Genomic DNA, 16,468 nt, shown 5'->3' with positions numbered 1-16,468 from the left:
ATTTAAATATTTTAATATATAAGTTATACTGTCAATGGGGTTGATTGGCAAAGGATAGATGAAAGGGAGTTACCCAACAGAGAGATAATGAAGCTTATGACCACAAGAATGGGAAGGAAGAGATGGCTTTAAAAGATATTGCTTAAGGAAAATTGAAAACAACAACAACAAAAGAACAATTTGACCCTTCAGAGATGGAAAGTGAAGAGGAAATGACCTCTTCCACCATTTGGAACCTCTATCTGTGATCATTAGCTCATGGTGACACCACCAGCAGATACGGTGGAGACTAGAGGACAAGCACGTTTGTGGAGGAAGCTGGGATGTTCTGCTTTGTAGATACAGAGTTCAAGAGTCTAGTACAAAACTCAAGTGGACACGGCATATTTTAAGCTTCCAATACATATTTGTGGAATGGATAAATTGATTCATTTGCACAGAATTTTTTCAAAACAGGAAAAAAAATGATTTATTTTGAATTTTCTCTACTTTGGACTTTGCCATCTGGCTCTTTAACGTTTATAGTTATAGACTTGCCTGTACCAGACATGTTCATGTTTGTGCTGCCAGAGAACTGAAAATGTGGCTGTTCTAGAATGGGAACCCTTACTCATTTTATCCTACTAGAATATAGCAACCTTATATTTTAGGTAGATAATAATAAATTTTTACAAAATCACTCTTTTGAACATTCTGCTCTACTCAACAGAGTCATGTGACTGTTAATAAATTGTGAGTTTTTAAAAAGTAGTGGAAAGACCCCTTAAGGAATTGTTAAGAATTCAGTTAAAGAAATGATTCTCAACTGGGGTTATGAAGTTGCCCTCGGGGCAATGTATTATAAGCACACAGGAAGATTTCTGGCATGTCTGACACTCTACCCCATTCCTTGCCCAGATTCTAAATCGTTTGCAAAATAAAAGAGTCAGACAGATTGGAATTAAAAAATACCTGTCTTTATGAGTCATAACGTTGATATTGTAGGATGTAGCTTATAAATACCAGTGAATGGTCTCCCTAGTAATGAATATCAAAGTAGGCAGATTTACCAATCCAGCCTCATATTATTGGGTCATTACAGGCTTCTTCATGAGGGGATAGGCCTCTTAAAATCTGTTGCATGGAGTGGAGAATTTTCACTTCCTGCAAACAGTGTACTCCCAAGAAGAAAGACCAGAACCATACATGCCCAGAATTCTTCTTCCCAAATTCACCAATCAAACAATGCTTCCCAAGGGAGAGGTGTGAGTGAGGAGGTGGAAAAGCCAGGAGTGTAATGTTAATGTCTGGCCCTCCACATGGAAGGGAACAGTGGCGGTGAGATGAAGTCATTTCCATCTAACACCAGATTCTGATTCACCAGGGGAACGGAGACTGTCTTTGAGGATTACTGTCAGTTGTCTAGACATTTCTGGTGTTTTGGAGTGGGGGACAGGGGACGGGAAGTCTGAGAACAGTAGTTTTGATGGATCTATTCTTGTGAATATGGTATCGGCATTTGGAAATTAGTATGTGTGACTTCTTAGATACTGTTCTAAAACAAGCTCTGCTTGAATATTTTAGAATTAAGGGAAGCCTATTGGTACCCAAGGATGATGATCCAAACATACAACCTAGAATACATTGTAAATATATGTGACATTTCTAATGGCAGCAGTGTTATCAAACAGTCGTTTCGCCCTGTTTGCTCTCTTTTGATATAGAGTAACACTCTCCCAGGATAATCAGCTCTGGAGATCACTGTCTCCTCCTGACAGGTGCAAGCCACCTAATCATGTGTTTGTTTCACTGGGGTAGACAGCTAATGAACATGAAGCCTTTTGGATTTTTTTTTTATATACAAACTTTAAGCTTGGCTGATTTTTATAATAACATTTTTGAACCCTTAATCACTCTGGAGGCTATTTCAATCAAACTCTTTCCATAATTTGATACTTAAACCTACTTTCCCCCACAAAAAAGTAGCTTTGCCTTTCCAGAAGGATCATCGCTCTGTGTTGTATTCATCAGTTGTGTGATTTTGCATGTTGTCAAATCCATTGGAGCTTTGTGATGGAAAAACAAAGGTGCCAAACAAATTACGCTAAAAAGTCCCCAAAAAGGATATGATTGAGATTGTGTTCAATGCTGAGTTATTCATGCTTAGACTGTATGCCTGTGACCATGTAGCACAGGCGGTCAGGTCAAATATCTGATTAATGTGAGCTGCTTTGTTGTTTGTAGGACTGTGGTGAACTAGGGTTCCCCTGGTAGGCCTATTTTATTTCTTTCAAAGAATAAAGAAAATATATTAAAAGTATTCAGTGTCTAACTTATCAATTATCATAAGTAATGAATCCCATTAGCAACTAGATATTACAGTATTTTAAAGATAATAGAAAATTAAATACCTATTTTGATATCGACTTCTGTTGTAATTTATCATTATTAGACCACCGTGCTAATAAACAATGCATATATTGAAATAAAAGTTATTTGCTTTTTATATTTCAATGCTTGGCTAATTATTAAATATGAATTACTTCCTAAAATAGTTGTCAGAACCTCTGAAAGTCACTTGGCTATGAAGAAATATGAGAAAATCTGTTTGAATCAATTATTTGCTTGATTTTTTAAATGAACTGCCTGACATAGAATTATTCTTAATTAAACACTAATAATCTTGCTTATTGTGCATTTTGATCATGCTTTCAGAAGTGAGGATTCTGGCTTGTAATATCTTTTTATGATAATGCCTAGACATTTTTAAAAAGTTTTCACTTTTAATATTACCTTTCAGTCAAAATTTTTTTTTCTTTTATCAATAGGCAACTTGAAAGGTCAGTATTTTTATTTCTTTTTTATTTTATTTTGAATACTTGCATTCACAGTCTTATATCTTGAATAGGCTCAGAAATAATGGGAGGGACAAAGCCTTACAGAAACACCAGGCATTTCTTTCCGGCCGCTGGCATATTCTCCTTGGTCATGAAAACTTGAGAGTTCTTAGATGTCAAAAAGAGTATAATAGAGGAACTGTTTCCCACCTACCATGCTATAGTCTTAGGAATAACAAGAAGTTAATTTTGAAAGTAGTTTGCACTCCTTTGAGGAAGGTCCTTTTTAGATTTTGAGATTTTTTTTCACTATTCTTATCTCTATGGATAGTCTGCTATTTTGGTGATAATTAGCAACCATGCTTTGCTTTCTTAACTACCTTAAATAATTAATTAAATAATTTATGAAATTGACAATTGCATTCTATACATTTATGTTTCTTAAAGACTTCTAATTCAGTGACCACGTTCCATAAAGAAGCTGGGCCCAAATTTGCCAAAGATTGAACTTGCAAATTGAAGTTGCCACATTCTTTGAAGGGCAGAATGATTCTAACCTTTTAGAATTAATGGATTTTAGAACAATGAATTTTACCCTTTAGAACAAAAACTATGTCTTATTTTTCATATAGCACTGCACACACAAAAAAGCTATTGGAAAATAGATAATAAATTATAACCATACCCTTAGTGTAATCACCAATGAATAAACCAGAAATAGAATAGGTGTTCTTAGAAACAATGGGGACTTTGACCCTGAAATGGTTGTGTGGGCATTTTCTCCATTAGATCTTCACCCAGAAGATTTGTCAAAGTGGAAGACATTTGTTGAGTCCCCTCGGTTCTGAGGCATATTTTTACTGTAGGAAAATCTTCTCTGTGGTAATTCGCAGACGGTTTTAAGATCTGCTTCCATAAAACAAGCTGAGACAATTCCCAGAGTTTTTCAGTGTTGCCAATTAATTTTATGTATTGAATGAATTTATTACCAGTGACTAAACCAATGTTTTTGTTTGTTCCCTAGTTAAGTCGTGACAGTTCTATACACTCCGTTTTATCTTTAAAGCTCCCTGCCAGCTCGTCTGGTACGGACCTGATGTCATCAGAAATGGCAACACAAGCTTTAGACAAAGAACTCTGCTTTCAATGGTACATTCCTCCTCTGGACAAACCTCCAAAGGAAACAGAACCTATGGTATGTAGTATAATCATAGAACTGGATCTTTCATTTAGATATAAAGTTTAACTAGGCCGTCACAACTTGAAGAGTAGAGGACATCCTCTTATCATGTAGATAAGAATAGATAGCAATATAGAATCTATATTGTATAATAGAATAAATTTGAAAATGACTCAGAAAATCTTGAGAAAGTCTGATTTGAGTTGATCATTTTCCTTTTTCCTGATCTCAAAGGGAAAATTTTCAGTGCGTTGCCATTATAGATGACATTTAACTTTTTTTGTAATTATTCCTTATCATGTTAAGGAAGTTTCTTTCTACTGCCACTTTTCTAAAAATTTTTTATCATGAATCTTTTACTGTGTCTATTCAGGATAACTTTATGATTTTCTCTTTTAATATTTAGTTGATTTTATAATGTTGAATCAACTTTGTGTTCCTGAGATAAATTCAAATTGGTCACAATGTATTAATTTTGTTGGATTCAGTTTTCCATTGTTTTGTATTGAATTTTCGCCTCTGTTGTCAAGAATAAAATTGGGCTATAATTTTTTTTATACTATCTTTGTCAGATATTTTTTGTGTCATGCTTTTGCTAGAATCATAAAATGAGTTGATAAACATATTGTGTTTTTCTGTTTTCTGGTGCAGTTTGCATAAGTTTGGAGTAAGTTTTTTTATTTGACTATTTGGTAGAATTCATCAGTAAAGCCATCTGGGCCTAGCATTTTCTTTGTGAGAAATAGTGATAATAATTCTTAATAGTTTGAGGCAGTCTTTAAGCATTAGTAATGGTGTACTGGTTTTCAGAGTTGATGTCAGTTCTGATTAGGTCAATATCTGTTCTGATGGTTAGTGTCTTTATCAAACCAAGTTTTAAATATTCTGACGAACACCCTTCTATATAGGACATTTGGGGGTTTCTATTTCTTCTGAGTCAGTTTTCTTTGAGTTGCTATTTCTAGGAATTAGCTCATTTTATTTAAAATTTTTACTGTATTTTTAATCTACCTGATATATCTATGATGATGTATCCTTTTTCATTCCTTATATTGGTTATTTGTGTATTCTCTTCTTTTTCTTTAACATTGTCACTAGACATTTTCATTAGTTTTGTTTATTAATCCATATATCTTTCTTCTACTTTTTTTGGTGTTCTTTTCCTAACTACTGACTTATTGAGATAGATGTTTAGCTCAATATTCAGCTTTTTCTTACCTAAGATATGAATTTTAAAGGTCTGAATTTCTTCCTAAACATTGCTTTGGCTGTATCTCACAAGCATTGTATCATCATTCAGTTAAAATTAGTTTTGTAATTTCCATTATGATTTCTTCTTTTACTCATGGGCCATTTGACATGTGTTCCCAAAATTCCAAACTGTATGGAGCTTTTCTAGTTTTCTTTTGTTGTCTATTTCTAGATTATGTTGTTTTGTGGTAATGCAAATGCTCTGTATGATTGGTATTTGTTGAAACTTGATTTTTTTTCCTCCAGGAAAGGGTTAATTGTTTAAATAATCTATTGCTCTTAAAAAGAATGTGTACTCCTCGATTGTTGCGACGGTGTTTGTAATATATGTCTAGTAGGTCAGTTTGGCTAATCTTGTTCAAATAATCTCTGTTCTTGCTGATTTTTCTACTTTGGTCTGCGTTTTTTTAAATCAGTTACTAAGAGAAGTATGTTTAAATCTCTCACTGTGATTGTCATTTTTAGTTTTTTCTTAGTTCTTTCAAATTTTGCTCTACATAATTTGAGGCTGTGATCTTAGGTGAAATTAGATGGATAACTGCTGTATCTTTTTGGTGAATTGAACATTTTATCATTTTGATAATAACGCTTTTTTGTAATCATGTTTTTTATTACATGACCTTTTTATAATATTTTCCCATAAAGTCTGCTTTGTTTGATAGTAATATCGGAAAATGACTTTCTTTTGCTTATTATTTTCTCAGTGAATATTTTTCTAGCCTTTTGCTTTCAACCTGTGTACTTGTGTTTTAGTGGTATTTCTTATAAAAGGCATGTGCTTGGACATTTTAAAATACAGTCTGACAATATTATCTTCTGACTGGAGAATTTAATCCATCAATGTAAATACTGATATATTTGGTTTTAAATCTACCACATTATTTTGTGTTTTTACTTGTCTTGGCTTTTGTTTTTCTCTTCTTTAATACCTTCTTTTGTTTTAAATTTGTTATCATTTATTTTTCCTGAGTTTTGAGATTATGCACTCTTTTTCTGTGCTTTTAGTGGTATCCTCAGCACAACATACACATTTATTAAAGTCTACATTTAATGACTATTTTTATGACTCTAATGACTTATATGATATTACTGTATATTTTATAGCACAAAATAATATTATTTTTATTATTTTATACAAGAGATACTTTCCTTTAGAATTTCCTAGGTTTTTGCCATTTGCTTTGTTTTTACTCCATCTTGCATTTTAGACATTCCTTCCAGGATCAATTCTTTCTGTTAAAATACATGCTTTAGAATTTCCTTTGGTGAAGATCTTTTGGAGGCAAATGCTCTCAACTTTGTTTGCCTGAGAAATGTCATTGTTTTATTTGTGAAATAAATTTTCATGGGGTAGAGAATTCAAGATGGAAAATTATGTTATTTCAGCACATTCAAGATGTCATCTACTCACTTCCACTGTTGCTGTTGAGAGTCAAGCTGTTGCTGCTTTGAAAGTATTCTGACTTCTTCCACTAACTGCTTTTGAGATTTTTCTCTTGGTCTTTGTACAATTTTACTCAGAATGACTTTTTTAAAATTTATTTTCCTTACATTAGTGTATTGGTTAAAAACATAGACTCTGGAACCAAACTGCCTAAGTTTGAATCTCAGCTCTGCCACTTAATAGTTTTGTGATCGTGAATAGATTAGTTAACTTTTTGGTATCGTGGTTACCCTCATCTGTAATTAGAGATAACTGTGTAAACTCCTAAGCTCAATAGTAGTTGTCATTATTATGTAAAATTATTTTAAAATTATTCTGTTTTTAAAGTTTAATAACTTCAAATATACATGTAATACACTTGGTAAACATTATTTGAAAACACCTTTTAAAATTTAGCAACAATATCTCCTCATAGATACTTTGGCTTCTAACATTCTGCAAAAAATAGAGTAAACTGTGCCTAACCAGCAAAATTAAAGTGCATAGCAAATTAGAGAAAAATCTTAGTTTGCTTCTAAATGCAGTTTACAAATTTGTATCATGCACATAACTTATTTTAATGTTTCTTATCTTTATCTTTATATCCATATCTTTATCTTTATTCATATCCACGTCTATTTGTATGGGTAGACATTTGCAATAGGGCTAATTGAGGGGCAGAAGGAAGGAGGGGGACAAGTATTTGGAAGCAGTTCAGTATCGATCCCTGACCTGTTGAAGATTGAACAGTAATTCAGATTTTAGGACAGCCTTGAAAATGGGTCAAGCTTTTAAAAATGGAACAGTTGGTCAATATAGGCTTTCACAGAGGAAGCTTCCACTATAGAATTCCTTTGATTGCTGTTTTCTCTAAGAAGAGCCTCAGGCTTTTTGCCATAAAACATTTGCCATATAGTTTTTCCCTGTTCAGCATTTTTATTTGCATTTTATCTCCTGCATTGGTCTGTTCTTGCACTTCCCAGCTCTTGAGTGCTGTCCCCTCCAGCTTGCCTCTGGTAGCTTCTGCAACTCCCTGACTGATGCGTGACCTGTGTCAAATCGTGAAACCTCCTGGGCCTGCCTCTCTTTGTTCTCCAGCACCACTTCTCACATCGGCCCCTGCATTCTGCTACCTTAGGCTGGAAACCTGCTACTAATTCTTGGACAATTATAATTCTCTCCCGATTCAGACAAAAAGAGAGACTTTAACATATCACTCTCCAGATACATTTAATGCTACTTCCTACATTTTTAAAGTACTCTCCTTCCCACCTTTTGCTAGTCAAATCCTTCCCAGATATTCCATCGGCATTTTAAAATAATGAATCTGTAATCTCTTTTAGGGGAATTAAGTGCAGTAGTTTTCAAGTTGTGGTTCCAAGAATACCAATGGGTCAGGGAGTCAATATAGTGGATCACGAATGGCATTTTTAAAAAAGAAATGAAACACACAAAAAATCAGAATGCATAGCATATAGTAAGTGAAAATATTGTTTTCTGAAATTTTTGTTTCACAATATATGTTAAAAAGAAAATTTCTTAGGTTGATCTTTAGCGTATGTCAGAATTGGTTTACTTGCTAGCAAGGAACTAATAAAAGATTATATCCATTCAGAGAGAGTTTGGAAATGGGAGGATTACTCAGGAAACACAATGTTTACCTAAGCAGCTAGTTTTAAAAAATGAGGAAGAAAGTATAAAGTTCATTTCACAAGGTCACAGAAACATCACATCCATATCAGTTATCACAAAGGCAGTCTGGGGCAGGATGATCTGAGATGTCTGTGTGCTGCTGCTGGAAAAAAAAAAAAAAAACCAACATCTAAGAAGCAAACGCTAAGACTATATCTGTGGCTGAGAGTTAGAATAACAAGGTTTTGTCTATCAACAGTTGTGTATGACAATTAATATGGAAGCACGAACTGGTGTCAGACAGAGATTAGAAGCAGAGCACCAACTAAAAAATTCTGATTTAAGCAGCGTGCTTGAGCAGTTTTCTCAAGCCACACAAAAGATGCAGAATACACAGTCTTCCCATTTCTTAATTTGGGGACATTTTTTCCTCTTTGACAGTAATTATGTATGTTTTGGGTCATGATAAAAGATATAGTTGTGGCCATAAAACTCAGTAAAAAAAAAACAAAAACAAAAAAACAACCAGGAAACACTGACTTAGATGAACTAAATCTTCCCAGACTCAGAGTCTATCCTTTTGGATGATAATGTTGAAATTTGTTTGATAATTTAAATATTTGTATATTTGAGGATTTATTTACTCTTCGTTTTAGGACTTCATTGTAGAGTTTAGTGTTGAATAATTGGCTGACGATCATGAAACCTGCAAGATAATAACAATAGTGGAGACTTATGTAGAGCTTACTATGTTCCAGGCACTTTACTTACATTAATTTCACAACAACTCTATGAGATAGGTGCTTTTATTATTGGTCCTATTTTTATAGAAGAGGAAACTGAGGCACAAGATGAAGAATGCTCATAGGCAAGAGGTCAGGATTGAAGCAGTCTGACTCCAGAGTCTGCACTCCTCAGTGTGGTGCTGTATTGAGTCCTCAGATGATGGTCCTGGCTGCAGGCACTTCTAGCCCCTGAGCAGGATGGTAATGAAAATTAATATCTGGCTGAGAACTTTGAAGTTTCCAGGGACTAAAAAGATCATTGTATGACAGTGCAAGTTAACCTGATCCACCCACTTGGCCCATTTCAGTTTATTCATTGCACGGGAGCAGAAATGCCAGTAGGAACTAGGGATGCTGGTGGCAGCAGAGTTGAAATCCCAGCATTAGGGATTTTGATGTGAAATTTTTGAGATAATTCAGAGGGCTAAAGATCTCCAGGCCATGATACTTTGGAGTTAAGTTCGTAACTTGGAAAAACTTAACATACTTTAGGGAACTTCATTAGCCTTTAATGGATGTAATGAAAAGTTCAGAAATATGAAGATATGATATGAATTGACATGTACCAGGTGCTGTGAGCATGACTTAAAAAATACAAGACGCCACCCCCATCCTCAGGGATTTTATATTCCACCCTGGAAGTCGAGGTTAACAAACACAAAACAAGAGCAAACACCTTAAGGCACTGTGTGGTCTTGGCCTAATTTCTCTAGGACTCGTTTCATTTTCTTTTAAAAATATATAATTTGAAAATTCAAATTTAGAAAGATTTTTAATGAATGAAAAAGAAGAGTCCTCTGCCTTGCCATCTTCATCCCTGAATCCCCTTTCTTGGATTCAGCTGCTTTCAACTCTTTCAGCCATTTTTGTTTTTTTGTGGTATTTTTTTCCCATGTATCTACTCTCACATGATGATTTCCTGAGTGATGAACTTCACACATTACTATGGAGGATGAAGATTAATGTCAGCCTCTTTTCCCCCTCTCACACACTGTTCCCCTGTGCACCTTCTAATCTAGTTCCATCACAGTTCTTGCTTAAATCGCAGTCCATGTTTGCATTATGACAATGTAAATATCACTCACGGCTGAGCCAAATAGGGTACTTTTTCCTTTCTTTCTGTCTTCTTATTTCCTGAAGAAAAAAGTTGCCTTATATTTGTTTAACTTAGTTTTCTATGTATTTCAGAATCTCTATTTTTTCCCAAACTTTCAAAGAACTGTACAATCCTTTTCATGTGATCAAACTCATTGGCTTATCTCTCAGTTCCATTGTTTTATCTTCTTCAGAGCCATGCTCCATGCTGACTGCTTGCTCTCATAGCTCAGCTGTCATCTCTAGAGTCCCATTCACTGTCCTCCGGAGAGTTCCTTCAACTCTCTGAGTTGGGTTCTCTGGGTCTCATGTTTCTCTCTGCCTTGATTTGCTTTCTTAAGAGCAAAGATGAACACATCTTCCAGCTTCCTGAGAAAGAGTATATTAAAGGCTCTGATTTTTCAAAGGATTCACCAAACTTCACAAAGTATATTCATGAAAGACTTTAGTAATGGATGAGGCATGGCAGGATAAAGAAAGCAGAGGTAATCATTAGGGAGACCTGGGAGATCCAGAAGCAGCTTCCAGGGTCCTCTCTCAGGTGCGCAGGACACAGTTCATCTATGAATCATGAACCACCAAAATATGACAAGATATGGTCTCACGCTGCTGTCTTATATCTGAGGAGGAGTTTTTTATATCTCTCTGTTCGTGTAGTCAAAACTACGTGTGGGACCAGACTCATTAACAGAAGTAAAGATAATAGTAGAATCCAGATGCCAATTATCAATATGCACATTTTCTATGAAAAATGCAGACAAGATGTTACAGGCTGCTCCCTGGTGCTTCACACCCTAGGACAGGACAGGACTCCATTAATCACTAGTTAATACATTTTATTCAGATTTGGCCAAGGGCCAATACCATGACTGTATTCCTCTGAGGTGGTAACAGGTTTGCAACAGACTGACATAACCCGTGAGGTTAAAAGACCTTGAATGCCTGACACAAGGTCTTTACTTTAATGCTTAATTCATTGTTTTCTAGGCATAAAATTCTGGGCTGACAATTATTTTTCCTCAAAATGTGAGAGGAATTATTCCTTTGTCTCTGGCAATCCTGCATTTCTGTTGAGCAGTCTGCTCCCATCCTGATGCCTAGTTCTTTATTGGTGACTCTGGATACTCTGGGAATCTTCCCTCTGTCCCCTTGTTGCTGAAAGCTCGGCCACTTGTCTGCGAGGCCAACTCAGAAGAACAAGGGCAAGCAGTTTGGGAAGGAAGGAAAGAGAGTTTAGTTTGCAAAGGAGGAAATATGGTAGACCTTCTTGTCTCAAAATCCCAAATTTCCTGAACATAGGCAGAAATACAGAGCTTTTAAAGGGAGGGTTTTCAGCTTCAGGTAATTACTGTGGTTAACTATTCTAAATGTCCCTTCTGGCCAAAGACAAAGCCACCTGGGAATTTTAACAAAAGACTTAACCTGCCTCAGGGATGCAGGCCAGAATGCTGTTCCCAAAAAGAGTGGGGCAAGTTTTCCAGGCCATTCCCTCTGTTACATATTCCCCACTCTCAATATTTCCCTTCCATATCTATGGGAGGAGGGGCGTCTACTCTGTTACACACTGTGTACTGAAGTTTCATGACGTGCCTTGGTATGGGGTCTTTCATCCCGTGTGCTGGACACTTAGACTAGCTGTTTCAAAATGAAAATAATATTCTTCAGTTCATGGAATTTTAAAAATAATTTCTTCCCTCTGATTATCTTGGTACCTTCTGTAATTTCTATTAATCAGATATTGAACGTATTGGGTTAAGTGCTTATTTTTCTCATGTTTTCTTCCCTATTATCTAAGTTTTAAAATTTTTGTTTTACTTTTGGAGAGGTGGATTCAACTTTATATTTCAAGTCTTTTATTTATTATTTCCTTGTTGTGATCATATTTTTTAATTTTTAAGAGATCTTTCTTCATTTCTAATTGTTCCATTTTAATAGCATTGTGTTCTTGTTTCACAGATGCAATACTGTCTTCTCTCTCAGAATACTATCTATGGTTTCATAGTTAGACAGAGGTTGTCTTCTGTTCTCTGTCTTGTATCTGATTCTCCAAGTTCCATTCTTCTGTTATGTTTAGTTTTTGCCTTTCGTATCCTGTCTAGTGACTCTTAGCTGTCTGTTCATGTTGGGAGTGAGGCACTAAAAAGCATACTGGCTTAGACTTATTGATGCCTGGGCCTCCTCGTAAGGTAACTGTAGAAGGAGCCAGGAGTTTCATTGGAGGATGCTGAAATGTCAGAATGTGTAGGTCTTTTCTCTTTAACTGGTCAGTTTCCCTAAAGAGGATTCTCTTAGACTCCTGCCTGTTTTCCTACCTTCTGGGAAGGGATTATTATGGGGTAGGGGAATGTTTCTTGTTCAGAATACAGACTTTCACTTAATTCCAATATTTTCAATACACCTCACCCCTGTACCTAACGGCCCTCAGCATAGATCCTCTCTTATTTAACATTGGCAGAGAGTAAAATGGAAGAAGTTCGGCAGGGAGAGAGGAGGGAAGGGAAGGGGGAGCCTCCTGGCTGCGTGGGCCCATAGAAGGGATGGGAGCGAGGTTGTCTAACACTCCTGTTTGTAGTCCTGCCCACTCCTGCCTCCTAAGGTACCTGAGCCTCCAGTCCCTGAGCCATTCCAGGGACCCCAGTCATATTTGTTGGCAACTCCTCCAAAGGCACGTAGGCACAGCCCTTCTCCTCTGCTGAGTCAGCTGTGCTCGTCCAAGTGCTTTGTGTCCTTCAAAGTGTTGCAAACCTCTCTTGTCTGCTTCACTTGCTCTCTTGTTCTGTCTGTCCTTGTGGATTTATGCCTTTCTAAAATAGGAAAAAAAATCCCTTTACTCATAGTTTACTTTGTGAGGAAACAGAGATAAATGCATGTAGCTATAGGGGTGAAGAGAGTTTTTCCCTCCCTGTTTGAAGATTTGGGTCTTAAGTCTGCCAAAATAATACTGACGATAGGCAGATTAACAGGTGGAAAAGCATACAGACTTATCAATATGCATAAGCACAGGAAAATCATAGGAAAATAATTACTCAATTACCCAATGAGATGCAGAAACTCATACCCCCTTCTTCATAGGAAAGAAGAAAGTGGAGGAGTAGGCAGTTTTGAGGAGTAGTAACTGATTTTTAGGGGAACTGAATGAACTCAAAGGATAATAGTTGGTAAATGATTCTGTTTGAAAATGGAATGGGACCAAGAACAGACAATAGCTTGTGGACATGGGAAGGTGAGGGGTAGAGCAGCCTTTCAAACAAACGTTGTCTTACCAGGCATGTAAAGTCTCCCAGGCAGTCTCTCTGAGCTGCTCTCAGAAGAATAGATGGAAAGTCTGTCTGGGCAAAGTGACTACTTTTAGTCTTTTCTCTTCTTTGGTAATCTTTCCTGGTTGTTTGATGAGATTTCAATTGTCTCGAAAGGCAGTTTCAAGACAATTGCATTTCTTTTGGAAGAAGTTTTGTCTGTCAGAGAAGGGAACTTAACTGAGAGAACCCCTCCCTACCTGTGCTGTGGGAGTGATGGGACAGGAGAAGGTTAGAAAGTCCTTGGTTCTGAGGCATCTTCTGAAGCCTTCCAATTTCCTTTCATTGAAAAGTGCTCAGCACGCCAAAGCACCATACTTCGGGGTACTGTTCTCTGAGCCCCTATATGCCTGGTTACTCAGTTTTGACCAGCAACTCTGGGCCTCAGCTTTCTTATATCTAAAATGAGGGGATTAGACTAGATTATCTCTAAGGTTCTATGAATCTCAAATTCTATAAATTCATGACTAAATAAGTGCTATATCATATGGGACTGATACTAATTTCCCTGTTTGGAATGGCTAGAATCTAAACAGGGAAATTACTAGAGTGGGAATCATCAAGAGAAGTTTCATCATAGAGGTGGGGGCTAGAAAGTTGTGTTAAATGGAGAGAGGAAGAAGGGAACAGCATAAGTGAATTCACAGAAGCAGCCATGCTCCCTGATGGAAAAGGTACACACTGAGATGTAACAAGAAACAAAGTTGGATATTCACCAGGTGTATGGTTAGTGTTTAGTGCTTGCTGTAGAGGGTCTTCAAAGACTGAAATTTAAACTTGATTGTAGTATAAAATGTCACTCTTCAAAAATGATATAATATTGTCACCAGATAGTATTTATTTTCATCTTCTAACCTTTGTACAATTCTTCTTCACATTTCTTTTTAAAGTGAATTGGAAAAAAAAAACCCTAATTTTTCTCTTCTAAGGAAAAATTTTAAAGTGCAATGATATGAGTTTGAGAACTAATGTATTTTTTGAGGCAAACTGTAATTTCGATGTCACATTTTATATGCCTTTAATTTTTCTTATAGGTTTTATTGCTGTATGCATATAATACGAAGCCCCTGAAGGTGGCAGATGTTAGACATTCCAGTTACAACAGTATATCTGTTGGTTCTTTATGGTTTCCACTAAACAGGCAAGTAAAAGTGGATTTTCCACAACTCTCTGTTTTTGCCACTGTTTCTCATAAGAACAGCCTCTTTTGGGAATGTACAAGGTAAAGCACAAGAGGCTTAGGCACTTTTGGAAGAAACTTCCTTTTGTTTAGAGCAGCAGTCCCCAACCATTTTGGCACTAGGGACCAGTTTCATGGAAGAAAATTTTTCCACAGACCAGGAAGTTGGGAGTGGGTGGAGGGTATGGTGTGACAGAGAGCAGCTGTAAATACAGATGAAGCTTCACTCGCTCACCTGCCACTCACCTCCTGCTGTGCAACCCAGTTCCTAACAGGCCACGGACTGGTACCGGTCGATGGCCCAGGGGCCGGGAACCACAGGTTTAGAGGAATATTATATTGCAGTGGTCAAGAGCATGAACTCTGAATCCAGCCTGCTATAGTTCAAATGCCAGTTTGTGCCCCTTACTACCTTTGTAAACTTGGGTAGTTTATTTAACCTCTCCTTCAGTTTCCTGATTTGTAAGATTGGAATAATATTTAGGTTATTAAGTATGAAATGTCTGATTTCCTTAAGTACTAAGTCTGACAGCTGATGTCTCTGACATTTCACTTTGACACTTCTTGTTTTATTTTTACCGTGAAGGTACATCCTCAGTTTTTCAAACGTCCATTTTGGCTTGTGATTATCTTTCACATTTTTTAGAGCAATTTTGTGAAACCGTGGATAAGTAAAAATTCCTGTTATTTTTGAATATGAATTCCATCGTGGAATCAATGCAGCACAGACAGTTCGAAATATCAATGAAGTGTTTGGGAAGGATGTGGCTAATGAACACATAGTATGTTGATGGTTTGAGAAGTTCCATTCTGGTGATTTTAATCTTGAAGATGAGCCATGTGGGTGACCTGAGACTAAGGTGGATAATGGTGAGCTGAAAGCTGTAGTGGAAGTGAATCCATCTGAACCTACATGTGAATTAGCAGCAAGGTTTGACATTACTAGTCCAACAATATTGGACCATTTGAAACAAATGGGCAAGGTAAACAAGCTGGATAGATGGGTTCCGCATGAATTAAATGAGCATCAGAAGAGAAATTGTCTCAAAGCTTGCCTTTCTTTGCTGTCACAACATAAAGGCAAACAAGTTCTACACTGTGTTATGTGTGATGAAAAATGGATTTGTTTTGACAATCATGAGCATTCACAATGGTTGGATAAAGGTGAAGTGCCAAAGCACAGTCAAAACCGAATAGTCATCAGAAGAAGCTAATGGTGTCTGGTGGTCCAGTGCTGATGTTATCCATTACAGCTTCATGAAATCCGGTCAATTGATTAGCAGATGTCTACTACAATCAACTGGACAAAATGATGAGGATGCTTGCACTTAAGCAGCTGAGATTGGTCAATAGAGACAATCCTCTTGCAAGACAATGCTCAACCATGTATTGCACGAACAACGCTGCTCAAACTACAGAAGCTAGACTTGGAAACTCTTTGTCATCCATTGTATTCACCAGACCTTGCATCAGCTGACTTGTACTTCTTCCAGGCTTTGGACCACTTCTTGCAAGGAAAAATACTCAATTCTCAACAAGCTGTGGAAAATGCCTTTTGTGATTTCATCACCACTCCCTCTCCAGGCTTCTTTGTTGCTGGCATAAACAAGCTACTGTTAAGATGGTAAAACTGTGTCAATAGTTTAGGTACATACTTTGATTAATTGTACTGCTTTTTGTTTGAGATATTGTAAACTACACTTTGGATTCAAAGTCAGACATTTCATATTTAATGACCTAACACTAATAATAGTACCTAGGGTGGTTGAAGGAACAGTTCATGACACTTCATAGAGATTTCAGAGGGTAC

The 16,468-nt window shown here is 36.5% G+C and overlaps 1 protein-coding gene across 1 annotated transcript in view; it reads left to right on the top strand.

Moving 5' to 3' along the window:
- CFAP54 (cilia and flagella associated 54) overlaps nucleotides 1-16,468 on the top strand; it is a 344,097-nt gene that overhangs the window by 245,791 nt on the left and 81,838 nt on the right. The window contains exons 63-64 of the mRNA XM_012663989.1: nucleotides 3,841-4,011; nucleotides 14,513-14,619. Coding sequence (XP_012519443.1) covers nucleotides 3,841-4,011; nucleotides 14,513-14,619 — 278 coding nt within the window. The remainder of the gene's footprint in view (nucleotides 1-3,840; nucleotides 4,012-14,512; nucleotides 14,620-16,468) is intronic.

This window comes from Propithecus coquereli, unplaced genomic scaffold (genome assembly GCF_000956105.1).
Source record: "Propithecus coquereli isolate 6110/MARCELLA unplaced genomic scaffold, Pcoq_1.0 Scaffold85, whole genome shotgun sequence".
Taxonomy (NCBI): Eukaryota; Metazoa; Chordata; class Mammalia; order Primates; family Indriidae; genus Propithecus; species Propithecus coquereli.
Note: the sequence above shows the minus strand (reverse complement) of the source record. Positions and strands in the feature narration are given on the sequence as shown.